The 26685-nt window shown below is 37.3% G+C and overlaps 1 protein-coding gene across 1 annotated transcript in view; it reads left to right on the top strand.

Annotated features, from left to right (window-relative positions):
• The window catches only part of LOC126419307 (putative pre-mRNA-splicing factor ATP-dependent RNA helicase PRP1), an 82800-nt gene extending 56441 nt beyond the window's left edge, over positions 1–26359 (top strand). The window contains exons 11-14 of the mRNA XM_050086486.1: positions 17498–17620; positions 20404–20594; positions 22194–22356; positions 23038–26359. Coding sequence (XP_049942443.1) covers positions 17498–17620; positions 20404–20594; positions 22194–22356; positions 23038–23165 — 605 coding nt within the window. The 3' untranslated portion in view covers positions 23166–26359. The remainder of the gene's footprint in view (positions 1–17497; positions 17621–20403; positions 20595–22193; positions 22357–23037) is intronic.
• Positions 26360–26685: the final 326 nt, after the last annotated feature.

Genomic DNA, 26685 nt, shown 5'->3' with positions numbered 1-26685 from the left:
TATACGTAACACTGTCCTGTGTAATTCTTATTTGTCTGTAAAGTTTTGTCAGTCTTGACAAAATATAGTTTAAAAACATGTTACATAAACATTTACTTGTATGTAATACATTTTTACATAATTTGCTGTTATACGTAACAAATTCCAGTGAAATAAATTGAGTTTTGTATAATTGTAATGAGTGAGTGCTGTTTGGAAAGAAGCCCTGTGCTATTTTGTATAACTTAATTGACTTAAGCAAGTACAGATAGTGGGTGGTGCTGCAGAGACAAGGGTCAGACACACAGTTAACCAGAGCCAGCGGCATGGAAACACCCACACACATTCCAGGCACTCTTTTCAGTACAAGAATTTCTTTTGTATCATTCATTTGCTTTCAATCACCCTTGGAGAACAGAAAAAGGAAAAGTTACACTAGATCAGAAAGTAAAATTCATATGAGAGGGGGATGTTAATACACAGAAAACGGAATCTGAAATTGCTTCGGACTTAGCAATGCCTATACTACACTATGTACAGTCATCAGCAAAAGAAACAGTATTTTGAATGAATTTTTTTAATTGGGTCGAAAGTCAACAAAGTGCTTTTGTCAGCAAGAAGGGAGAAGCGTAGATTTGGAAAAGACACTTTTTATACAGTTCCAGCAAAAATAGGCTGCTGCTCTGCTGATCAGTGGCAACATGCTGAAACCAAAGGTGTTAGATTTAGCTGGAAGTATGAATATGACTGCTGATTTCTGTGCTTCATCAGGATGGTTACAAGGATTTAAAAATTATCATGGAATAATAGGGAGAAAAATTTCCAGCGAATAGAAAACTGTGGTTCTGCTGGTTATCTTAAGGGATTATAAACCTCAAAAAATCTATAACTGTGATGTGACCAGTATATTCTATGAGCTGCTTCCTAATAAAACTTTAGCTGATAACTGACTTATGCCATGGAGGGAAGAAAAGTAAAATTAGATGACAGGTCTTCTTGCCACAAATGCAGATCTGTCTGACAAGCTTCCCCATGTGTGATAGGAAAATACGAGAATCCGAGGTGTTTTGAAGGTGTAAAGATATGGGTGATTAAGCTTTTTAATGGAACAGTGGTTAAGAAACTGGACATAAGAATGATAAAGAAAAAGAGGATCATTCTTCTGATCGATGTGCAGCACATCCATCCTAAGTAGTTTTGGAAAATATTAAGAGTGGAATTTTTATCTCCAAACTGTACCAGTATTCTACAGCTGGTTCAATATGTGATAGCTCTGACTGATGCAGGAAACTAAACTCTCTTCATTAACTTTCTACATATAATTTATTTTGGCTGTCTGGCAGCTAGTGTCATCCTCCTCAATCAACAGCTGTTTCCATAAAGCTGGTACCTTACTGGAAGAGACTGATGGTGGTGATGGTGAAGTTGTGTCTGGTAATGAGAGAGCTGTACTGGAGGATGCAGATTTCGGCAGTTTTGTACGTTTTGATGATGATCTCACCATGTATGCAGAACTACAGGATGAGGAGATAATTGCTAATGTGTGCCAGTTGTGTGTGGTGAAGATCGGGAAGGTGGACCAACTTAAAGTGACAGAGTTGGAGAAGACAACTTGAATCGTGGGACACCTAAACTGAGTGAAGTGTTAAGTGCAATTAGTGTGTATAGGCATTACATCAGGGTGAAAAGTAATAGTGAAAAAGCTCAGAATTCATTAATAATTTTGCAAAATGAGGTTATATACTTAATATGCCAAAAGTGATACAAGCCAAATTATCTGATTTCTTTAAAGCAGGTTCAAGTTAAAAATAACATATTTTCTCTTTAAAACTGCACATTTGTTGATTGCACAGGGCACAGTGCTAAATTACAATACAGTATCTAATTTCTCTAAAGCATGACTGAATATCAGTATTTCTTTTAATATGGTACAGTATATTCATTGTTTGTAAAGTGTACACCTGTAGGCCATTTGTATGTGCCCTCCCCCTAGCAAAAAATATGATTTGTATTACTGTATTTATATCCGATTCTAAGTAATTCTGAATTACAAGTGATCTTTTCTTTTCCTTGAATCCATATAAATCAGGTTCAAATGTAATTTACAGATTTTTCTTTGTCTACTTAATTAGTAAGTAGTGTTAAATATTTTTAATGTGTGTTGTGGAATTAGTCCTAGAACACCATATGAGCATATGCTGTTATAAACTTAAACTATTGGGAGTGTTCACCCTTTGAAGTTGGCTGTATTGGGTTTAAAATTAATATAAAGTCAATAATTGATGGGAAAGAGAGAAGGTGGTGGAGTTGAAAAGGAGAGAATACTGTTGTCAGTGTGTTTTTGGGGGTATCACAGAACACTTCTAATGATCTAAATAAGCAGATTCATGAACATCAGTGCCAGCACAAACCATGTAAGTGATGTGTTCGGTTTTGGGTGGATCTTTCTTTGATTTAACTTTGCTATTTCCAAAAGTGCTAATAAACTTTCAGTTAATATTGTCATGGTCCGTGAAACTTTTTGAATCCTGATGTTTTGTCCAGAACTGCCTTGGACATCTTTGGAGGTGTTCTTGATTGTCTTGTTCAAGACTCAGCACAACCAGGAGCATCTTAGAAGATGTTCAAAACAGCTCTGGAAGAAATGTCAGGCACAAAAAAAATTTAAAGGGTTCCTACCACAGAACCCAGAAAACTCACCAGCAGCTAAGACGGCAGTTTTGGAAAACCTTCATTATATGATGAGAATATGCTTTATCAGTTTACCAGCAGTGAGAATTTAATTGCGTTTTAGAGAGATTCTTATTAGTGAAAATGAGGAGATTAAATTAGGTAAAAAAAATCTTGGGGATGGTAAATCGTGAAACCTCAGTTTTTTTCGCTGACGGAGTTCATTAGTAGTCTGATGTTTGAGAAGAGCAAATTCTCTCTCTAATAGAGTATTATTGGCAAGCTATCAGTGTAATGTATAAATTGGCATTATTTTTTTGTAAATAAAAGTAGCATTGAACATGACAAATAGATCTTTGTTCATTGACGAATCATCGATTATGTTGTCTGCAGCAGATAATGTGGAGTATTGTTGTGTGTTTCTTACTCCTGCTTCCATTCTTTTTCTTCACAAAAGTAGCCAGTACCACTTCCAGTTATATTCACTACACTAACTCTTCTCTGCAACAGGTTCCTTTGGCATCTATCACTGTTTGATCTGTCAGTCTTCTTTAGCATCTGATCCTCTGTTTCAATTTTGCTGCATATGAAATAGATGCCTACACTCCATATTTCTGTTGTCCGATTGATTGAAGCTTAAGTTTTTCTTCAAGATCAAACAAATTCTAAGCTTAATTCTTTCCTATTAAAGTTTGAATGGGGTAATACACCTCTCTCATGCTCAACTCTAAAAACAATTTTTTATGACACACTACAGAGACTAAAGTGAAATTTGAACCACAATTCATCGTGCTTTTATGTATCTACCACACATTCAATGAGACAGTGATCACATTTTTGCCAGCAGCAACAGAAAGAGAACAGAACATAATCCATTGAAGGACTGAGTCCTGCAACTTTGTATTACCAGTTTGAGGGTGACACATTAAGTTGCGTAATAGTCATTTTGACTACAGTTTTGACATAATCAAAATGCATACTAATATAGGTCGGTGTGCCTCATTCCTTCTACATGTGATAATAGCAGTTATTAAGTGAAATTACATGATAAGCACAACTTAAACTATATTATGAACTGACAATTAGTAAAACTTGGTAAACGAGGTTTACTTATTACAATGTTCCATAAAGTCAGACAAAAAATAGAAACAGTGGTCAAGCAAGAACTGTTTAATTTTATTTTAAATGCATTTAATGTTGGTATTCCTTTTAGGTAAGAAGGCAAATGGTTATATAACTTAGCTCCAGTATGATACACTTCTGTTTTGCATAAGTTTGTATTTACTGTGTTCATGTGTAGGTTCATATTCTGCCTAGTTTCATATGTGCGTAGATCATAGTTGTGTCTGAAGAGATTTTCCTTTTTTAATTTGACTTATTCCCTGTTGTTCCTGTTGGACCATAGGGTAGCAGTAAAGACCTTCCATCTGGTTCTATTGGCAGCCAAACATTTCAGTGCGCTTCATGTTTTACCAGCTTTCAGAGCTTCCTCTTCCACCATTCTTTTCCATGTCTTTTTTTGGGCGGCCGTGTCTACGTGTTCCTTGTGGGTTCCAATTCAGTGCTGCCTTTTCAACAGCTCCTTGTTTGCATATTGTGTCACCAATCCACCTCCATTTTCTTTCCTTTATTCGTTCACGGATTGGTCGCTGGTTTGTCATCTCCCACAATTTGTCATTTGATATAACATCTGGCCACATTTATAATTCGCCAAAGACACGGGTTTATGAAGACTTGCAGCTGGTTTACAATCATGTTTGTTACCCTCCATGTTTCTCAACTATACAGGACTGACTGACTTTATGTTGCTATTGAACAAGTGCAGTTTGGTTCATCTTGAGGTGTTCTTATTACGCCAGACAGGGTACAGTTCTACAAAGGCTCCATTTACTATCCATATCCGGCTTTTTACATCCTTCTCGGCCCCTCCATATCCGGCTTTTTACATCCTTCTCGGCCCCTCCATCTTTACAGACAGTACTGCCTAGATATACAAAGGAGTCTACTTGTTCCAGTTCCTTTCTATACACAGTTATCTTCGCTTGTTTTTAGGATCACATTCTCATTTCCTTAGTTTTCTGAACATTCATTTTAAGTCCTGCAATTTCTGCTTCCCCCATGAACCATAGACCTTGCCATTTGTGGGGAGGCTTGCATGCCTCAACGACACAGATAGCCGTACTGTAGGTGCAACCACAACGGAGGGGTATCTGTTGAGAGGCCAGACAAACGTGTGGTTCCTGAAGAGGGGCAGCAGCCTTTCCAGTAGTTGCAGGGGCAACAGTCTGGATGATTGACTGATCTGGCCTTGTAACGCTAACCAAAACGGCCTTGCTGTTGTGGTACTGCAAACGGCTGAAAGCAAGGGGAAACTACAGCCATAATTTTTCCCGAGGGCATGCAGCTTTACTGTATGATTAAATGATGATGGCATCCTCTTGGGTAAAATATTCCGCAGTTAAAATGATCCCCCATTCGGATCTCCGGGCGGGGACTACTCAAGAGGGCGTTGTTGTCAGGAAAAAGAAAACTGGCATTCTACGGATCGGAGCGTGGAATGCCCGATTCCTTAATCGGGCAGGTAGGTTAGAAAATTTAAAAAGGGAAATGGATAGGTTGAAGTTAGATATAGTGGGAATTAGTGAAGTTCGGTGGCAGGAGGAACAAGACTTCTGATCAGGTGACTACAGGGCTATAAACACAAAATCAAATAGGGGTAATGCAGGAGTAGGTTTAATAATGAATAGGAAAATAGGAATGTTGGTAAGCTACTACAAACAGCATAGTGAACGCATTATTGTGGCCAAGATAGATAGAAGCCCACACCTACTACAGTAGTACAAGTTTATATGCCAACTAGCTCTGCAGATGGCGAAGAAATTGAAGAAATGTATGATGAAATAAAAGAAATTATTCAGATTGTGAAGGGAGACGAAAATTTAATAGTCATGGGTGACTGGAATTCAAGAGTAGGAAAAGGAAGAGAAGGAAACATAGTAGGTGAATATGGATTGGGGCTAAGAAATGAAAGAGGAAGCCGCCTGGTAGAATTTTGCACAGAGCACAACATAATCATAGCTAACACTTGGTTTAAGAATCATGAAAGAAGGTTGTATACATGGAGGAACCCTGGAGATACTAAAAGGTGTCAGATTATATAATGGTAAGACAGAGATTTAGGAACCAGGTTTTAAATTGTAAGACATTGCCAGGGGCAGATGTGGACTCTGACCACAATCTATTGGTTATGAACTGTAGATTAAAACTGACGAAACTGCAAAAAGGTGGGAATTTAAGGAGATGGGACCTGGATAAACTGAAAGAATCAGAGGTTGTACAGAGTTTCAGGGAGAGCATAAGGGAACATCTGACAGGAATCATAAGGGAACAGCTGACAGGAATGGGGGAGAGAAATACAGTAGAAGAAGAGTGGGTAGCTTTGAGGGATGAAACAGTGAAGGCAGCAGAGGATCAAGTAAGTAAAAAGACTAAGGCTAGTTGAAATCCTTGGGTAACAGAAGAGATACTGAATTAAATTGATGAAAGGAGAAAATACAATAATGCAGTAAATGAAGCAGGCAAAAAGGAATACAAACATCTCAAAAATGATATCGACAGGAAGTGCAAAATGGCTAAGCAGGGATGGCTAGAGGACAAATGTAAGGATGTAGAGGCTTATCTCATGAGGGGTGAGATAGATACTGCCTACAGGAAAATTAAAGAGACCTTTGGAGAAAAGATAACCACTTGCGTGAATATCAAGAGCTCAGGTAGAAACCTAGTTCTAAGCAAAGAAGGGAAAGCAGAAAGGTGGAAGGAGTATATAGAGGGTCTATACAGGGGTGATGTTCTTGAGGACAGTATTATGGAAATGGAAGAGTATGTAGATGAAGATGAAATGGGAGATACGATACTGCATAAGAGTTTGACAGAGCACTGAAAGACCTAAGTCAAAACAAGGCCCTGGGAGTAGACAACATTCCATTAGTACTACTGACAGCCTTGGGAGAGCCAGTCCTGACAAAACTCTACCATCTGGTGAGCAAGATATATGAGACAGGCGAAATACCATCAGACTTCAAGAAGAATATAATAATTCCAATCTCAAAGAAAGCAGGTGTTGACAGATGTGAAAATTACCGATTTATCAGTTTATTAAGTCACAGCTGCAAAATACTAACGCGAATTCTTTACAGATCAATGGAAAAACTTGTAGAAGCTGACCTCGGGGAAGATCAGTTTGGATTCCGTAGAAATATTGGAACACGTGAGGCAATACTGACCCTACGACTTATCTTAGAAGAAAGATTAAGGAAAGACAAACCTACATTTCTAGCATTTGTAGACTTAGAGAAAGCTTTTGACAATGTTGATTGGAATACTCTTTCAAATTCTGAAGGTGACAGGGGTAAAATACAGGGAGTGAAAGGCTATTTACAATTTGTACAGAAACCAGATGGCAGTTATAAGAGTCGAGGGACATGAAAGGGAAGCAGTGATTGGGAAGGGAGTGAGACAGGGTTGTAGCCTCTCCCCGATGCTGTTCAATCTGTATATTGAGCAGGCAGTAAAAGAAACGTTCGGAGCAGGCATTAAAATCCATGGAGAAGAAATAAAAACTTTGATGTTCGCTGATGACATTGTAATTCTGTCAGAGACAGCAAAGGACTTGGAAGAGCAGTTGAATGGAATGGACAGTGTCTTGAAAGGAGGATATAAGATGAACATCAACAAAAGCAAAACGAGGATAATGGAATGTAGTCGAATTAAATCGGGTGATGCTGACGGAATTAGGTTAGGAAATGAGACACTTAAAGTAGTAGATGAGTTTTGCTATTTGGGGAGCAAAATAACTGATGATGGTTGAAGTAGAGAGGATATTAAATGTAGACTGGCAATGGCAAGTAAAGCATTTCTGAAGAAGAGAAATTTGTTAACATCGAGTATAGATTTAAGTGTCAGGAAGTCGTTTCTGAAAGTATTTGTATGGAGTGTAGCCATGTATGGAAGTGAAACGTGGACGATAAATAGTTTAGGCAAGAAGAGAATAGAAGCTTTCGAAATGTGGTGCTACAGAAGAATGCTGAAGATTAGATGGGTAGACCACATAACTAATTAGGAGGTATTGAATAAAATTGGGGAGAAGAGGAGTTAGTGACACAATTTGACTAGAAGAAGGGTTTAGTTGGTAGGACATGTTCTGAGTCATCAAGGGATCACCAATTTAGTATTGGTGGGCAACGTGGAGGGTAAAAATCGTAGAGGGAGACCAAGAGATGAATACACTAAGCAGATTCAGAAGGATGTAGGCTGCAGTAGGTACTGGGAAATGAAGAGGCTTGCACAGGATAGAGTAGCATGGAGGGCTGCATGAAACCAGTCTCACGACTGAAGACCACAACAACTACTTCTTTAAGTCTTTCCAACTTTTCTTCCATGTCACACAATCCTAGCGAGAGCAGACAGATATCATCAGCAAAGTCAAGGTCTTCAAGCCTGTCTTGCATTCCCCACTGAATACCTTTTTTCCTACCATCAACAACTCTTTTTCATAATGCTGTCAAGTAACAACAAGAACAAGGTAGGGACAGAATTCATCCCTGCCTCACCCCAGCATTTATTTGGATAGAGTCAGTAAGTTTCCCATTGTGTAGCAGCCATGATACATGGTTTTAATAATATTTATTATCTTTGATGGTATTCCATATTCTTCTAAGGTATGCCACATAACTCTCCTATTAAGAGAGTCAAATGCCTTTTCAAAATCAATACATGTAAGGTAGAGTGTGCTCTGCCATTCTGCACTCTGATAAAGTATTATACGCAGTGTGTTGATGAGATCGACACAACTTCTGTGTTCTCTAAACCCAGCTTGCTCTTTTCTCTGTCATGCCTCGACTGAGTTCTTGATATGATTTAGCATCAATCTACAGAATACTTTACTTTGTACAGATAGGAAGGTGATGCCTTGCCAATTATTACAGTTGGTAATGTCCCCTTTCTTTGGCACCTTAATAATCAGCCCTTCTTTCCAGTCCTTTGGTATTTTCTGTTCTGACAAGATCTTCTCAAACAATGGATGCAGTAGATTTACAACGGTGTCAATTTAGCACCTCGGGTGCAATATTATCCAGGAATGGAGCCTTCCCGTTCTTTACCTGTTTGAGAGCTATGTTAATTTCAGTCTTAGTTGGTGCGTTTACATTGATTCTGTCACTGGCATCTGGAAAATTCTGTTGCCTCGCTCTCTTCAGGTTGGTCTCTGTTTAAGACTTCAGAAAAATGTTCTCTCCATCTTCTAAGTTGGTCTTCTTCGGTCAACAGTCGACCCACCTTGCTTTTCACATGTCTGTTCTTGCTGAAACCGTTTTTGGACAGCATTCTAACGATGCGGTACAGCTCTTTTGCATCACCCCCTTACTGCAGCTGTCTCTGCTCTGAGCTTGCTCATCCATCCACTTTCTCTTATCATTCCTCACACTCTTCTTTGAGAGTCAGTAGCTGCATACTCTACTTGTATTAGAGTTTCTGCTGTCTTGTTTTACTCATATTTAATTTTTCTTTAATCTCCTTCCTACAGCTGATCAAATTCCATGTAAGCTCAGACATCCAATCTTTTTTTCAAATGGTTTTTAAGGCCAAGGAGCTGTTTGTTCACATTGCAATAGATGTCCTTAATCTAAGTCTATCTATTATCAACACTATTTTCATCATTTTCCTGTGCTTCTTGGAGTGCCTTGTAGCGGTTCTTTAGCTCAATACAGAAAGATTCTTGTTTTGCTGTTGTTCTAAGTTTTCTCTCATCATATTTTTTGTTCTGTTGTTCGAACTTTCTATTTATAGCCATGGTTTTTAGTCTAAAATTTGCAACAATAAAGTGGTGATCACTGCCAACATCAGCCCCATGTTTATTTCTCACATTCATCAGTGTTCTTCTAAATTTTTTGCTTAGCGCTATATGATCAATTTGGTTTTCCGTTCTGTGATCAGGGGATACCCATGTAACCTTATGGCAATTCTTGTGTGGGAATAATAACCTCCAATCTCCGAATCGTGACTGGCACAGAAATTTGAAAACATATCCTCATTTTCATTCATTTCTCCAATACCATGGACTCCCTTTACATGCTCTAGGCCTTAATTGTTCTTTCTGACTTTTGCATTTAGGTCTCCCACAATAATCAAGATGTCTCTCTTACTGGTACTTTTAATGGTGTCACTTTAGGAGAGGTAAAACTAACTCTCTCTCTTACCCCCCTCCCCCCTCGAGGTTTCTGTAAGAGCATAGCATTGGATGACTGTGACATTTCAAATGTTTGTCTTAAATCGTCTTTCTGAAACTGTTTCCCATTCCATAAGGCTCTTTTTTGCTCCTTTGGTTAACAAAGGTCCAACTCCATTTCTGTGCTCTGCATCCTGTCCAGCGGGTCCAGAGTATAAAAAGGTGTATCCATCTTGTGTTTGGATTTCTCCAAAATCTAGCCATCTCACGTTACTAAGTCCGAGAATGTCAACCTGTAACTCGTCATCTCCTTTGTAACTTGTTTCAGTCTGCTGGCTTCTCTCAATGTTCTAATATTCCAAAAACCTATTTTCGTTGTGTTTCTCATGCCAAAGGTCATCATATTTGAGTCCATCCGGCTGTTCTTTTCTGCTGTTTCTTTAACCATTTGTTTTTGGGAGTGCCGGTGACTGGCCTAGTCTAGTAGTGAGGCTGCCACCTAAGAGCCTCTAGACTTGCCCGATTTTCTTTTAAGGATTTACTTCCCTAGGTCGGCTGGCTTTCCTATGCCTAAGATTCCCCCATACCCTTTATTATTATTATTTGAGATGGCAGGAAAAGGACAGGTTTGGGATATGTGAAAAGACCAGTGGGCTGTTGTGGGACACACTTCGTCTGGCTCCTCCCCCTCAGCCATTCCAGCATGGATGACCCTGCTGGTAGCTAAGCTGCCGCTGGCATAAACCTCAGGATCCAGAGCACGCAAACCACTTCACCTGCACGGACAGTGCTACTGTAAGGCGGTGTCCCTTGAGGAGGTTCCTTTTTTAAGATGCTCCCTTTTGTGAAAATTAATATTTTGTATATATACAAGCAAGGCAGTGGCAATATTTAGAGAGTTTTAGAAAGGGGCCTACAGGAATCCTTGCATTTGGCTTTTTTATCACCCTGATAATCTTTTTCTGTATTTTAAATGTTTTTGTAGAATTTGTGAAGTTTCCCAAAAAAATCATTCCGTACATAAGTAGCAACTGTGTACTACAATGGTACATTATCAGCACTGATGAACAGCTTGTATTCTGAGTGAGGAGTCTAACAACGGAAGCTAGTGAATTCAGTCTCTTATTTAATTGTTTAGGTATGCCTCCCAATTCAGAAAATGAATGCCTAGAAATTTTGTATGGTTAACCTTCAACACAGTTTTCCTTCCATAGTGAAAACAGGGTTTGCACTTGCTTGTGTGTGTGTGTGTGTGTGTGTGTGTGTGTGTGTGTGTGTGTGTGTGTGTGTGGGCGCGCGCGCGCGCGCGCTTAAAATGTGTAATTTCACACAGCTGTATCTCAAAACTCAAACCACTGCGCTTACAGATTTTTTTAACGTCTGAGTGAAGAAAGCTTAAGGTTTTGCAGCCTTCAGGTTTTTAAACTTTCATTATTGTGGTTATTTTATTTTTAAGCATTTATTTGCAAGAATATTCAGCATTATGTTAATATAATATGAATTTTAAACAATGTGCTATTACAATTTCTGTGACAAGGTTAATTGGCTATTAACCCTCTAGGCAATCTCAGCAGCTCCTCTCAGAAATTATAATAATAGTTTTGTTTAATGTGGGTAGATATCTTGCATTTTAGATGTCAGTTTTTAGCACTTTAAAGTACTGCTTTGCTTCTTTTGGTCGTATGCCATTGATCCAGCTATCACACAGTTCATTTTCTGCTTTGTGGGAGAGATCATCATATGGTATGTCACGTTTGATATGGTAATGTGTCCTGCTGCTTCCAAAATATTTGGTTAATGCCATTGTTTGTTTCACACCTCTCCCATTGCAACTTAACTATCTTCAAAATGAGTAGTTCACATACCTCTGAAAAATTTTCTGGCAAGGGTTTACAACAGGGATCATATCTCTGTGGAAGACCCATGTGCGAGAATACCTAATCACCCACTCGACACTTCCTACTCCAGTCCTGCCACAGGCTTATCCTGTCTCATCAGAGGCTGGGCCACCTGTGAAAGCAGCCATCATATACCGGGTCTGCTGTAATCACTGCACAGCTTTTTATGCTGGTATGACAACCAACTGGCTGTCATGAGAATAAATGGCTACCACCCAACTGTGGCCAAGAGCAAAGTGGACCAGTCAGTAGCAGAGCATGCAGCTGGGCACAACATGAGTGTGCAGTGGCTGCTTCACAGTCTGGGCCATCTGGATTCGGCATCTACATCTGCATCTATACTCCACAAGCCACCTTCTAGGAATGTACACAATCGGAACTTTAAGAGTAAACCATACCGTGATGCAGGATGCCTCTCTTGCTGCATTTGGCACTGGAGTTAGTTGATCATCTGTGTGATGCTTTCGCCCTTACTAAATGAACCTGTAACGAAACATGCTTCCCCTCTTGGGATATTCTGTTTCTTCTATCAGCCCTATCCCGTTTGGATCCCATGCTGATGAGCAATAGTCAACAAATGTTTTTAAAGCTACTTCCTCTGTTGATGGGCTACATTTCCTGAGGATTCTCCCAATGAATTTGTCTGGCATCTGCCTTACTGGCAGTTAACTTTATGTGATCATTCCACTTCAAACCACCCTGTATGCACACTCCTACAGTCTTATGGAAGTAACCACTTGCAGTGATTGTTCTGCTATTGTGTAATCATATAATAATGGGACTTTGTCTATATATTCACAATATGGTAAATTTGTTGAGAGTGAAAAGCCTCGTGGAACTTGTGATGATATCTAAGAGGTCATTTTTGTGAAAAGTGATGGTCATATACACTCCCCTGTGGCATGCCCAAAGGTACTTTTCTGTCTAAACGCTTCTCTGCATTCAAAGTGACATGCTGTGTTCTGTTCGCTAGAAACTCTTCAATCCAGTCACATAGTTGGTCTGATATTCCATACACTCATATTCCGTTCGTTAGGTGACAGTGTCGAACTCATCGAATACCTTCTGAAAGTCAAGGATCACACTATCTACCTGGGTGCTTGTACCTATTGCTTTCTAGGGCTCGTGGATGGACAGAGAGAGCTAAGTTTCACACAGTCATTTGTGGAACCCACCGTTGGCTTTTTTGAACTATGCAGATAGAAGTTATACTTTCAACACATCCTTTGTTCCCACAACTCTCCTGGCCTCTATCTCCCTCAACCCGTTGCTCTCACACACTCTACCAAAGTTTACCCTTCTCCTTCCCCTTCTTCTGTCCTATCGTCTCCTCCCAACCCATGTCACCTTCATTCTGCTCCGCACTCCACTGGCTCTCATACGTGGTGTATCACATGTCTAGCCTGTCCATTTTCCACATCTCTCTCCCATGTTCCAAGCCAGCAAACCTGCTGCTTTCCTCTTAGCTGTAAGCTACCCACTCCTAACCCTCCTTCCTACCTCCTGCTGCCCACTCCTCTAACCACGCTACTGCACTCCTGGCATTGTGCATCCAGCTGACACAATGTAGGGTCAGAGGATTGTGCATTTGTGTGTGTGTGTGTGTGTGTGTGTGTGTGTGTGTGTGTGTGTGTGCGTGCTGTATGTCGACAAAGGAATTATGCTGAGCAAGTTTTCTTTCCCCTTTGTGTGTGCCTGTCAAAAACTCAATGGCTGTGTTGTTCAGTGAGTAATATTAGTTTCAGGTTGTTGCTCTTCCCTTTCTTTTTCTCCCATTTAGAAGTGTTATTAAATTTTTTATTGGTGTGGCTTCTGCCTTCTTGTCCTTATAAAATCTTTTCATGATATCAGTGTGTTGTGAGACCATTCATGAGAATAAAAACAAGTTTTCATTGTCAGTTTCTTCATTGATCTTTGGTTACTTAGGAGTGTTATAAATATTCCACAATTTTTATGTATGATTTTGGCATGTGTTGATTATGTAAATATGTTTGAAACTTTTAAGATGTGTAGATCTGCTGCTGTTTCATATTCTTTTTTCTGTTGTGGACCATGTATTTTCCAAAGTGTTCTGTTCACACTTTTCAGTTCATGGAAACCACCAGTGGATATGGTTTCTTTTGCATATAGAACTTTCAGCAAAATAACAGTCATCTGATGACTTAAAAGGGAAGTCTGGGAGGTGTCCCCCCTCCGATTTTCTTGAAACTTTACATGTAAGTAGAACGTGAAAAAGTATTAGACATGTGGTTAAAAAAAAAAAAAAAAAAAAAAAAAAGAGCTGCTAATATGCTGATTTACAGGGTAAAATATAACCCAAAAGTTGAAACCCGCAAAATAAATTTTTACAGATATCTTCACTTTAAATCAATATTTTTGAACCAAATCAAACCAAAATCATTTATTATAATAAACTGCATTATACAATAGTGAAATTGGCCACTGGGGCTGCTTTCCTTATCTTGCAGGGGGTAAAATTGTATTGTATGAAGTACACTTTTGTAATTAAAATTCATAAACTAACTAAAGAAACTAAAAAAATTATTTTTACAAACTACATGATCAAATAAAGTTGATGTGTTTTTTAATATTTTTTAAAAAGTGTTCCTGCATGGGGTGAACTACCCCTAATGCAAATGAGCTATAAATTCAAGAGCTCCACTTGCTTACTTAATACTAAAAATGAAGGCAGAAGCAACGTAGCCTCTGCTGATATAGTAGGCTGAATAGTGTAACTGTGTGTTAAAGAAGGTAGTGATTGTGCTATGCTTTGTACCTCCTCAATCCCTTTATTATTTAGTGTTCTACAGGCACAAATCTCCAAATTGAATCCACTTTGATCTGAATTAAATACATTTTCTTCTCCGTATTTTGTAATGGACTTCAGTTCCAAAGATTTCACACTTGTCTTCTATTTCATTAATCTTCATCAATGAAGCTTTTGTAACGAATTTAGTAATTTTTCGAGATACGATATTGTGTTTTTCCTGTATCCACGAATGTGATGCTTTAAAAGAAGCCATGTCTATTTCAAGTTTCTTTTGTAAAATACATCTCTTCAAATCAATATCATTTATAATTTTTCATATCTGTTGCCTCCTGCCTGAACTTGCTTTTTCCATCGTCGAAGTTGTTTCACGCTACTTACTTGTCAGTACCGCTTCAGACTCTTCACTTTCTTTGTATTCAACACCTTGTGGATGAATTTCATTATCGTCGTCAAGATATAGTGTTTCTTCTTCTTGTACATCAATTTCCGAAGTTGTTATGCGTTGTCTTATTATTTCTACCAGTAAATCGTGTAATTGCTTTTCTTGTTCATTAACTGGAAACTTAATTTCTTCAGCATTATACAGATCGAAGGTTCTTAATAATAACGTTGTTACTACGATTGCATTAACAGGCATTGTATTTCTATTGTTACTTATTTTCAATTCTTTTAATAAATACTATATATTCCTGATTTCTACACCATCCTAAGATTACTGTCGCACCCCTCATGTGGGACAGTTTGCTGCACCTAGCCCTAAAAAATGGAGGAGACAAAGTATACCCAAGATTAATGAAAGAATCTACATCCAAGTCCTAGTACAAATTCCACTTATGTAAATTAAAATTTTTAAACAAAAATTATGATTTAAGTTTCATACAAAGGAAGTATACAAAATAAAATTAGCTGTACTTCATAAGTTCCAGTCTTTATTTTTTTTATATTTATCTTCAAAATAAAGCACATTTTAAAATTGCAGTCATTTTTTAATTCGCATTCTCAACTATAAAACAGATTTAAAAGGTTTATAAACTATTGAACGGATTTAAATGATATGTTAGGGGTAGTTCACCCCATGCAGGGGCGCTTTTAAAAATATTAAAAAAATATGTCAACTTTATTTCATCGTCTAGTTTTTAAAACTACTATTATACGAAATATCATGGAAAACTGCTAGCTGAGACACTGAAAATTCAGTGGCGTTAGGGGTATTTTACCCTACGCTGGGGCACTTTTAAGAAAAATTCAAAAATGTGTCAACTTTATTTGATCATGTAGTTGGTAAAAATATTTTTTTGTTTTTTTTGTTTCTATAGTTTGAGTTTTTATTATGAACGTGTACTTCATAAAATACGATTTTAGCCCCTGCAAGATAAGGAAAGCAGCCCCTGTGGTAAATTTCACTACTGTATAATGTAGTTTATTATAATAAACAATTTTGATTTGATTTGGTTCAAAAATATTGATTTCAAGTGAAGATATCTTAAAAATGTATTTTGCAGGGTCAACTTTAGGGTTGTATTTTACCCTGTAAATCAGCGTATTAGCAGCTTTTAATAATTAAAAAAAAAAAAACACGTGTCTAATACTTTTTCATGCTCTACTTACATGCAAAGTTTCCAGAAAATCGGAGAGGGACACCTCCTAGACTTCCCTTGTCAGTGTAACATTGTGCTGTATTTATTATTTGGTGTAATAATTCCACACTTGTGTATATTTTTGAACTGGATAGGTGTTATTAAGTTGGCCTCTCATGTTAAGTCCTGAAGCCACTAAGATTTTCCATTGGTATTTAGTGAAGGTTTCTGATGGAAGTGTCCTGTATTCTGTCTGTAGTGTTTTCCTTCTGCTCTGTTAAACTTTCCATGTAATGGGATTTTATTGGTGTTAGTCACCAACTGTTCATATTTCCCATTAATAGTCTTTCAACTTATAGATTTTAAATATACCGTTCTGTACCAGTTTCCATTGTTTCTTCGCTTTACTCTGAGAGTGCGTACCTGTTTAATTAGTTAGTACTCTTTACATGTGTCAATACGCTTTACTACATGTATCAAAACTAACCATCATAAAGGTGCAATTGTAACTGGCTTGTTTTAAGATTCCTCTGCAGAAACCTACTATGCAGTAGTTAATCAGGTTATTTTGATGAACTTAGTCCTGTATTAGTACAAAACTAAGAGATATGTGTAATATGTACTTCCATGCTATGGGGACAGAATTAACTGCAGCAGTTGCTGATAGACTCCAGCAGTAAAAAAAGTTTTTTAAAATTGTCAGATTTTCGATTGTGGAAAATAGTCATCACAGTTTTGCTAAAAGTTTAATTCCTCAATGCCTGACCACTTAAACGGTAATAAAATGCTAACAGTTCTTGATAGTTGTTATCAATGTAAGATTGGAAGAAGAGAGAACCTGTAATGTTGTTTAAATGTTGGCGAAACATTCTGATACAAAAATGATTGAAGGCAAGGTGTTGTTATTCTTCAGTAACAAAAAAATGTTTTGTAAAATAAACATTGTTTTATGTTAACCACCAGGCTAAATGATATTAAAAATGTGTGTTTTTCTGTCAAATAAATGAAGCACCAGAGTGCACTACAGATTTTTGTCATAGAATATACTTGCAAGCTTCAACAAGTTGGAATCATAGATTTGTAAGAATGTTCCCTAGTGCCCAATTTTTTCCCCAAAGTCAAGTTACAAATTAAATATTTTCTTCTTAAGGTATGATGACAATCATTCTTTTTCACTTGAATGATTGTGCTTCTTACATTTGGGGCAAAAGTTGAACAGACTCATGACTTAAAGACAACAATACCAATGTTGCGGAGGATTCTAACTTGTTGTAGCTTCCATAGGTTGAAACAGCCACTGGCATATTCGGTGCTAGTGCGGTGTGTCTGGGCACTACTAAATTGGTTGGATGCGGGCTGTCCCCTCTCCTCCACTGTTTAGTCCCGCAGTGCTTTGTGCGGCCCAACGAGGCCAAGAAGGCTGCTGACGATGCCAAGATGCGCTTCGCCCACATCGACGGGGACCACCTCACGCTGCTGAATGTCTACCACGCCTTCAAGCAGAGTAAGTATTGACATATGTTTTTTAGCTTCCATTAAGTTAATCCTAATATTGGGTACAAATAAAACAGAATTAAAAACACAGGAAAATGTGTAGCTTTAGGAAAAAATGAATTGTCTTTGTTACTTTTGAGTATTGCACACCGTAATGCCCAAATTGACACAAAAGTGTAAAAATAAGAGTGGTTATTGGTTACAAGTATTTTTAGTGTATATGAAATAATACCAGTTTGCTCTCTGCCCCCATCCCCTCCCCCTCCCTCCCAACTGTCACCTGAATGGGATATTCAGTATATCTGGATAGTGTGTGTGAAATGTTTTACTTAAATTTTGAAATGTAGTCTTTATTGTGGAACCAAGGGGATTGTGGTCATGAGAACTTCTTAAGTACTACAGATCCAGTTGCAGGTATAATATCCGAACAAATTTTTGACGTGTGTGTTCGTATGTTAATGTTAAGAAAGAACCAATCTTTGGCTGCTTGGGTTGAGATGGACAGTTGAAATGCTTCAGGCCAGTGTTATTTCATTATTTTGCAACTGCTTACGCACCTTCTTGACTGGAGTTTTTGTACTTACTGTCATCTTCATATAATCAGTTCCTGATACAAAACATGCTCAGAATATCGTAGTAATACAGCCAGATTTTTTTGCTTGTGGCTGTAGTTTCCACATAGGAGAGCCGCCACCTCCAAAGTTTTGATGCACAACCTGTAATCTACTACTGTGTCAGCTATTGATGAGGCTCCACAATTTCATGTAACCTTCGAGAATGGTGTTAACTGCAGTCCATTGCTGTTAGGAGTCTTTATAGTCTCTCATGTTACGTCCAGCACAAGAAGACGAAACATTAGGCACATGAATGAGCCTTGGACCAAAGACTACTGACTTTATCCTCCAGTTTCTGTACTGCAGCAATATTCTCTTCAGTGACCAATGATCAGCCTGAATCTTTGTGCCTGAAGTTAACTTGGTGAGGCAAACTGCACTGTTTTCTGGAATTACTGGAGATATCATCATGAAACTGATCCAATGTCACACTGATAATGTACCTTCCATGGTGAAGATCTTGTGAGGCCAACTAGTAAACAACTGTGCAATACTGATATGAACAACTTAGCATTTGGGTACATAGTATGCCATTGGCTACAGATGCAGACCATAACCTTTCTCCTGGTGCTAAAAATTTTCTTTGTATGTAAGAACATTTCAGTCAGTGTCATAGTCTTTGCAGCTTCATTCTGAGCACTAACCGAAGTTACCAACTAATAGTGGAATACAATAGGTTGCCAAGAAATAGATTTAAAACAGTGCATTGTTTATACTGATAGGTTAGGCTTTGGGACCAAATTATAAAAGAATGAGCACGAGTGCAATTACCTAGGATGTGAAACCTAGAAAGTCTTACTACCCCTGCATTGATTCAACAGAATATTTAATAATGTTAAAATAGTATACGTACTATTAAGAATTGACAGAAGAAAATGCTCACTTTACACACTGTTGATATAAGATGAGTATGTTAGCAAAATGTTTTTCCAAACAATTGTAAAGAAATAGATGAAAACTTTTTCTCAGGTAACATAGACAAAGACTATCAGGACATTCATATCCACATCAAAAGATAAAAAAATCTAAATTTTTTTGGAAAGAATAAATGTGACTCCAAAGGACAGGGTAATAATGAAGAACACAAAATGTGGCAGAGTTGTGCAGAGGAATTATGATGAAAAACATTCTGGATAACATTAGGTTGACAGAGACGTTTAGAGCAATGGTTATGAAATAATAATTTGATCATCTTAAAAAGACTGAAAGCTTGTAAAGCTCCATAAACTGCTGGTGTCCTTAGTTTTATTGAAGCCATTTGGAGAAAAGAAAATTTCATATAAGAAACAACATCTACAAGAAAAGAGAATTCCAAACATTTTGAGCAAAAATGCAGGATATGCATTCCAAAGACCAAAACTAATAAGAAATGTCAGCAGGATAGAACACCTAGTTGTAATGTGTCTGTAGTTATTAACTGGATTTATCTATAATTGCATCAAAAATAAAGTGGAAGGAGGTGTACAGGATGTCAGTTTTTATTTTCACAGCAACTGATACACAAATGAGGCAGTAATCTCTATTATTTGTAGGTATATCTTAGAATATTTTGTTCATGTCCGGTTCTCCAACTGTCATATGTGTATGTAGTTTAAATGAGAAAACCTTGTTCACTTTTGGTGTACTTTGTTGTAATATATTATTTTATTCTTTAATTGGTCCCGATTTCATAATGATTGTTCCCTGTCTTGGAGCTCATATTCTGGTTACATTGTGTGAAAAAAATTGTGTTGTATCTTGCTGCAATCTTGGAAATGTATATTTTTATGAGGTATGAATATTACATTTTAGTTGAAAATGGGGAGACACACTAAAATATTTGAGGGAGAAAGCAGCATGCTTTATTGAGCATTTTTTGTGAGTGGCGACTGAGGAGTCATAGAAGTCAGACTATAGGAGAAAAATTTCCGTAGCACAGTGTAAAGATACAACAATTTCCTACTTACAGGCGAATTTTAGTTGCTTTTCGACTGCTCATTTTGTTCTAATATTGGTGGATATAAATTGCCACAGTTTGCCTAATCATGATGCGCGTGTGCAAACGCAAATGCAACTGTCACACATGATCAGTCTCTGGCAGCTGGAGCCATTACATTCTTGGATTTTCCATTGTTTGATATTAACTTTACGAGTAGTTAATGGAAGTGAGTTTTGTGGTAAGTGTCTTGTTTTCCAACAGATTCAGAGGACCCTCAATGGTGTTACGATAACTTCGTCAACTACAGGTCTCTCAAGTCAGGAGATAATGTGCGACAACAGCTGTCCCGCATAATGGACAGGTTCAACCTAAAAAGAACGTCAACGGACTTTACGTCTAAAGATTACTACATAAATATTCGGAAAGCACTCGTTGCTGGTTTTTTTATGCAGGTATGTAATTTTTTTCCCAGTATTAATTTTACCGTAATGGCATCAATAAGAGGAAGAGTCAGGATGTGTAGAATTGTACTTACAACCTCGGACGTGAAAAGAAAATTGAGCAATAAGATTGTATTACAGATAGATCAGGATGTTCATATGCTTAAAAGCATACAGTTTTTAAGATTGAATTTTTCTACAGTTGGGAAAATACTGCTGTTTATTGACCAGCTACTGGTCATGCAGATATAAAGTGGAAAAAAAATGTTATAATAAACTTTCAAAGTCAGTTTGTGTGAATAGTTTCTTGCATAAGAAGCAGCAACACAACATAGCTTTAAAAATTACTTTTTCAAGAAGTGTTATTGAAGAACTATATTTGTTATCTTTATACTTCATTGTAGATGTATCTTCAGCAGTATCTGAAGATAATTCTGTAATGAACACTACGTGTAACAAAATATCCAATTAATTATGGAGAGAATTTCGTTCAGAAAGTCATTGTGAAGCTTGCGGAACTGAAATTGTGTGTATGGGTGCTGTAAGGTGGGTGGTGGGGGTAATGTGCAGTGGCAAGGAGCATTGTACCATGTGGCACTCCAAACTGTAGCGTCATTCTTAGACTTCAGCCTCTGTTGCATGCTTTGGGGTGTGCGTAGAACATTTAGCATTAAATGCGAGTGCAGGCTTTCTTGGCGAATTCCATATATGAAGTCTTCACGGGTTGTCAGCCAAGTAGCATTGTCCATTATCGTCTCGTAACAACATTTCGATGGAATGCGTCTTCATCATCTTCAGGCGAAGATGATGGAGACACACTCCATCGAAACGTTGCTACGAGACGACGATGCTACTCAGCTGACAACCCGTGAAGACTTCATATATTTAGCATTAATTTTCACATTATTTTAGGTATGGTGAGGTTGCTTAGTTAATGTAATTTTCATTAGGGCAGGCATAAAGCAAACACATTAGGTATTTTGTTAACAAGCAACAAGTTTTCAGAGCAAATAAATTCTGCTAGAAAGAATCAGAAGCAGAAACAGCGAGCCAGTTACCAGGTTAGGCAGTGGCTGGAGTATGAGGTGTTTGCCAGACAGAGAGCACTCTGACTAAGCTACAAAATAGTCTCCTTTTCTCTCTGCATGGAACGCTTCAGGCAGATTCATTCTTACATGGACACTGCTGCAACAAGATATGAAAGTAGTTGTGATAGGACATTGTTTTAGTAATTTGCTTAATAATTTTTGTGGATACTGAGAGAGCACAGAGAAAGGTATCCAAACAAAATCGGGAATTTGTAAGTAAAAACAAAGAACTACCATTGAGGAATAATGGCTCGTATATCAATTGACGTAAACATGAAATGCATAGAATTGAAGAATCAGTTTTTGGAAAGCTGAAAGAAGAAAGTTGACTCAGCATTACGATTGGAGTACAATACAATGTACAGAGAGAAAGAGTAATCAAGAGTTGAGGCATGTGTGTTACTGGGTTCGGGCAGTGTATCGCTGTGATGCAGTTTATTTCTAGTAACTTCTTAGTCATAGTACATTACAATATGGGAAACAATGCTATCATTGTTAATGGTATTATTTATTTTAATTTTAGGTTGCTCATTTAGAGCGAACAGGTCATTACTTAACTATAAAAGATAACCAAGTTGTGCAGCTACATCCGTCAACCTGTCTCGACCACAAACCAGAGTGGGTCATCTACAATGAATTCGTTTTAACAACGAAAAACTATATTAGGACGGTGACAGACATCAAACGTAAGTACTGTTTGTATTAAAAGAAGAATTAGAAGGTAGACCATTATTCTTAAATAAAAGAGATGCTGATTACCTGATATATGTATTGAATAGATTGAAAAATGCTGCGGGGAAGTTCCCACCTACACAATTCAGCTAAAAAAATTTAAAAAAAAAAAAAAACTGGTTTTTGGGAATGGGGAGTGTGGAAATTTATGTGAATCACAGATTGGGAGGCAGCCATCAGTCAATAACATCACAGTGGAAAGGGGGGGGGGGCAGGAGAGGAGAAAAATTGTTTTCTTGGCGAAGTTTCAAATTTTTTCAGTGCGCTGTATAAAAATGAGTGACACCAAGAAATCTTCTGTCATATCAATAATCATCATCCTGATTTAGACTCCTCTTTAAGATACAATGTCTCTAATACGATAATTCTCAGTTTGTTTAAAATTTAAAAATGTTTGCAACTTTGACATCGGTTGTTTTCATTATGATTGTGACAGGGGTACTTGGTTCTAATTAATTTTATGTCAAAATTAATTGGATGTCATGTTAGATTGATAGCAATACTGCAATGCATGCTCTTCCACAACTGTCAGCTAAAGCAAACAGTACCCACAGTTGCAGCTTTCTTACAATAATATCACTTTGCATCAGCTATTAGGTTTTTGATATATAACCTGTGTGTTTTGTGTTTTTCAGCTGAGTGGGTTTTAAAGATTGCACCTCAGTACTATGATCTCAACAACTTTCCACAGTGTGAAGCGAAAAGGCAACTTGAAATCCTGCAGGCGAAGATGGAAACTCGCCAGTATCAAGAAGGCTTTTGATGTATTGCTGCTGCTTAAAACAGGATGTTGTGATTTTCTGTACAAGTGCTGGTTTGTACCATGTGTTTGTAGTTATCTTGTTGCAGCGTATGAAAGTGTGAACTGCTATGGTGCAACTTTTTGGCCATTGCCACCACCACCGCCACGACTATCATTTATCATAAACACATTATGTATTTATTCACAAAACTCACACATTGTTGGAACTATTGTATCCATATGTACATTGTTTTAATTAATTGACATGTGGTCTCACTAAGTGATAGGACATATTTCATGTAATTCATTCATCGTCATGAGTTCGTAGTATCAGTTTCTTTGTACAGTGCACTTAAGTTTCTTTTCAAAATGTCAAAAAGAGGGCATTTTGGACTGATTTTGTAAAGTGTGGATTCAAAAATTGTGAATGAACATGTTGTTTCAATTATGCGCATCCTCATGTTGGACTGCAGAAGTGATTACAGGACAATCTGAAATATGAATTTTTCTGTGTGGCCTCTGCAGCGTGTTTGGAAATAGCTGTCATTTGTGACTATGAATATAGGAGTGTAGCTGTCATTTCTACTGATACTGTGAGCAATATTTTGTTTATTAAAATGTGTTAGAAAAGAAGGTACAGAATTTGATATGAATTTTGATAAAAATGTATGTGTTACAAATTTTTTATGCCTAGTTAAACCCCACAAGCAGCCTCCAATTTTATAGTTTTCGCTGTAGGAGGGAAGATAAAATTTTTTTTTTACATTAACAGAAAATGAGATTTGAAAAAAGTGCTATTACAAACCACATACAGGAATGTAGTATGTCAGCATTTTAAGAACTGTTTTTATGAGTAATTTCATACAGTGGGAGATATTGCTCATGAAATAATATTGATGAAACTTTAAACAAAAAGTGGAGGTATTAAATTTGTATGTTAAACTCAAGCAAGATATTTTTTGTGACTGCACTAGGAACTTTAACAATTTTCTTTTTTAAATTAATGCATGTGTATAAACGGACAAAACAATGGTGTCTGTTTTGCTCAGTAGTGAATGCATTTGCACTTTTGTTGTTTTGAGCATTACATTCCTGTTAATGATGGAGAAGAATAGTTTTGTATTTAGTTATATACAGCTACCTACTTATTGCAGGTACTGAAGACAGAGATGCCAAAGAAGTCTATTGTTTGTATGTTGTGTATGAGCTTGATAGGGTGTGTCATATTACTACAGTCTTCTAGAGAGTGATTTATCATGGGTGGTTGTGTGGTCAGGAAGATTAGATTTGCAAAGTGAGGATGAAAATTTTAATGAACACACCACTTATGTCTTCAGTATAGCAGTCTTTTATGTTTTCTGTATTATGTATATAGTACAAAATAATATTTGAATCATTTGGAAATAATTTTTTTTGTTGCTGTCATTAAAACCTAGTGGATACGAGGAAATAAAAAAATGTACATGTACGAAATTTCATTGCAAGTAACGTAAAGTAACTACATATATCAGTGTAGTTTGCACAGTCTGTAATTTGAAAGAAGCAATTTGATTTTTGTTGATACGTAATCTAATTAGTTGGAATATCATAATTTGCAGCTTGAAAACTCTCTCAGTTGTCAGCCTGGTAAGTAACTGGTTGGATGGTGTCTCCTTAAAACTGCTTACGGTATTACAAAACGTCAGAAGTTGGTGCTTTTTTAAAAATAACTGTTTGGAAGTCCTATGTTTTGGGTAATCATTACAAACAAAATAGTCTGTATGTTAGGTTCATGTGTCCAATCAATAGTACAACCTCAAATTTGTCTTGTGTTATATTCACCACTCATAAAAGCGTTAAGGATAGCTTCAATGCAGTACCATGCTGATTTGATAATTCCACCATAAAGTCTGGCACTAGATGACGGCAGGGACTGATATTGGTCACTGCCCGCCAAATGAAAGATGGAGCAACATCTAGGCTTTTAAAAATGATAGTAAACTGCTAGACTTTTGAACTTAAGTCCCTACCCCACTCCCCACCCCTTTCCTCTTCCCACTCCCAGGAGAAAGTATTGATCAGGCAAAAGTGAATGCAGTAAGTTCTACGTTGCTGCATGAATTTTGAATTTATGTATTGTCTGTTGTTGACATGTTTTCCTTATAGCCAGAATTGATCAAATTGTAGAACAGGTGTGGCCACTAACCTTACTTTAGGGAGCTGCAAGCCTATGGACCTGAACCGAAGGTAATTACATTTGATAGAGAGTAAGCAGTAACGGGAAGGAAGAAAATTTTTTATTTCATCAATGAAGGAACATTTTTAAATTTTAAAACTAACACAATTGAACTTCCCCCCACCCAGTAGGCCATTTGAAATCTGGCTGGTAACTGGTGAGTACAGTCCACATGTTCACTTAAATGCTCACAGTTAGTTCAGATCATTATTTCACTTTCAGTTTGTTTAAATGTTGATTAGAGCGATACGCGCACACTAGTGGTCCAAAAATTAAAGTTCTCTTGGCACAAACTTTTGTTGGCAGATATTTTTCTTCTGGAAACTTTTTTCAAGATCTTCCAAAACTCGGTAGCTAAACAACCACTTCCTTCATAGTCTTGTAGTTTCAGGGACTCCAACACTACAGCACAAGCCCCCCCCCCCCCCCCCCTCCTCTACACTCGCCAATTTATTGGCTGACCACCAGACCAGCTTTATGGCAGCCTACACAAATCCTGACAGACTGTGCTCAGCAATTCCAGTGCCCCCCGTGTTGTGATTAGTTTATCTTAAGTTCATGGATTATATGTTCTAGAGATCCCACCTGGTTTTGCACAGAAACAAAAACTGTGGTTTACCTTGGTGTTTCAGAGACAGCAAGGCAGAAGAAAAAGTTGTGGCCAAAGAAGTAGGTAATGCAAAGAAATAAATGGCCTGGGAGCCAATGATTTTTATAATTATCTAATAATGGATAAAACAGACATTTCGGAGCTGCAGAAATTCTTGAAACCATTCTTTACAGAAAAGATTACAGTCATGAGAGAGACTGTGAGCTATGAGGAGAATCTTTTAACTAAATCATGGCTTCTAGCCACTGCTGGTACTTAGAGGACCTCAAATTCAGTGCTTTCGTATCCTCACAATTATTATCGAAAATGATTCCTGAAACCTGTAACATGATTTATAGTTGTCTGAGTAAATACATCATGTTAAAGCAAAATAAACAAAACAAAAGATGATCTTGTAAACTTTATTAATTTATTTATTTCTGTAAGAAGCATAAAATGTCCCTGTACATTTAACAAACTCATTTCAAGTAATAGTAATAATAATAATAATAATAACAAACACTACAAATGCTGGTGGCACACATCATCCAATAAATATGACAGTTAAATGAGAAATGAAGCATTTAGCAACTTTTATAACTGAAAAAATTCCAAATTCCAAACTTCATCCTTCATAACAGGCTTGGACATAGGCTGGACATTTTTAACACTTATAACAATGATGCAAATATGTTATGAATAAATGTTTATTGACTGTCTGTGTTTCAGTTTTTAGA

This window comes from Schistocerca serialis, chromosome 1 (genome assembly GCF_023864345.2).
Source record: "Schistocerca serialis cubense isolate TAMUIC-IGC-003099 chromosome 1, iqSchSeri2.2, whole genome shotgun sequence".
Lineage (NCBI taxonomy): Eukaryota > Metazoa > Arthropoda > Insecta > Orthoptera > Acrididae > Schistocerca > Schistocerca serialis.
Note: the sequence above shows the minus strand (reverse complement) of the source record. Positions and strands in the feature narration are given on the sequence as shown.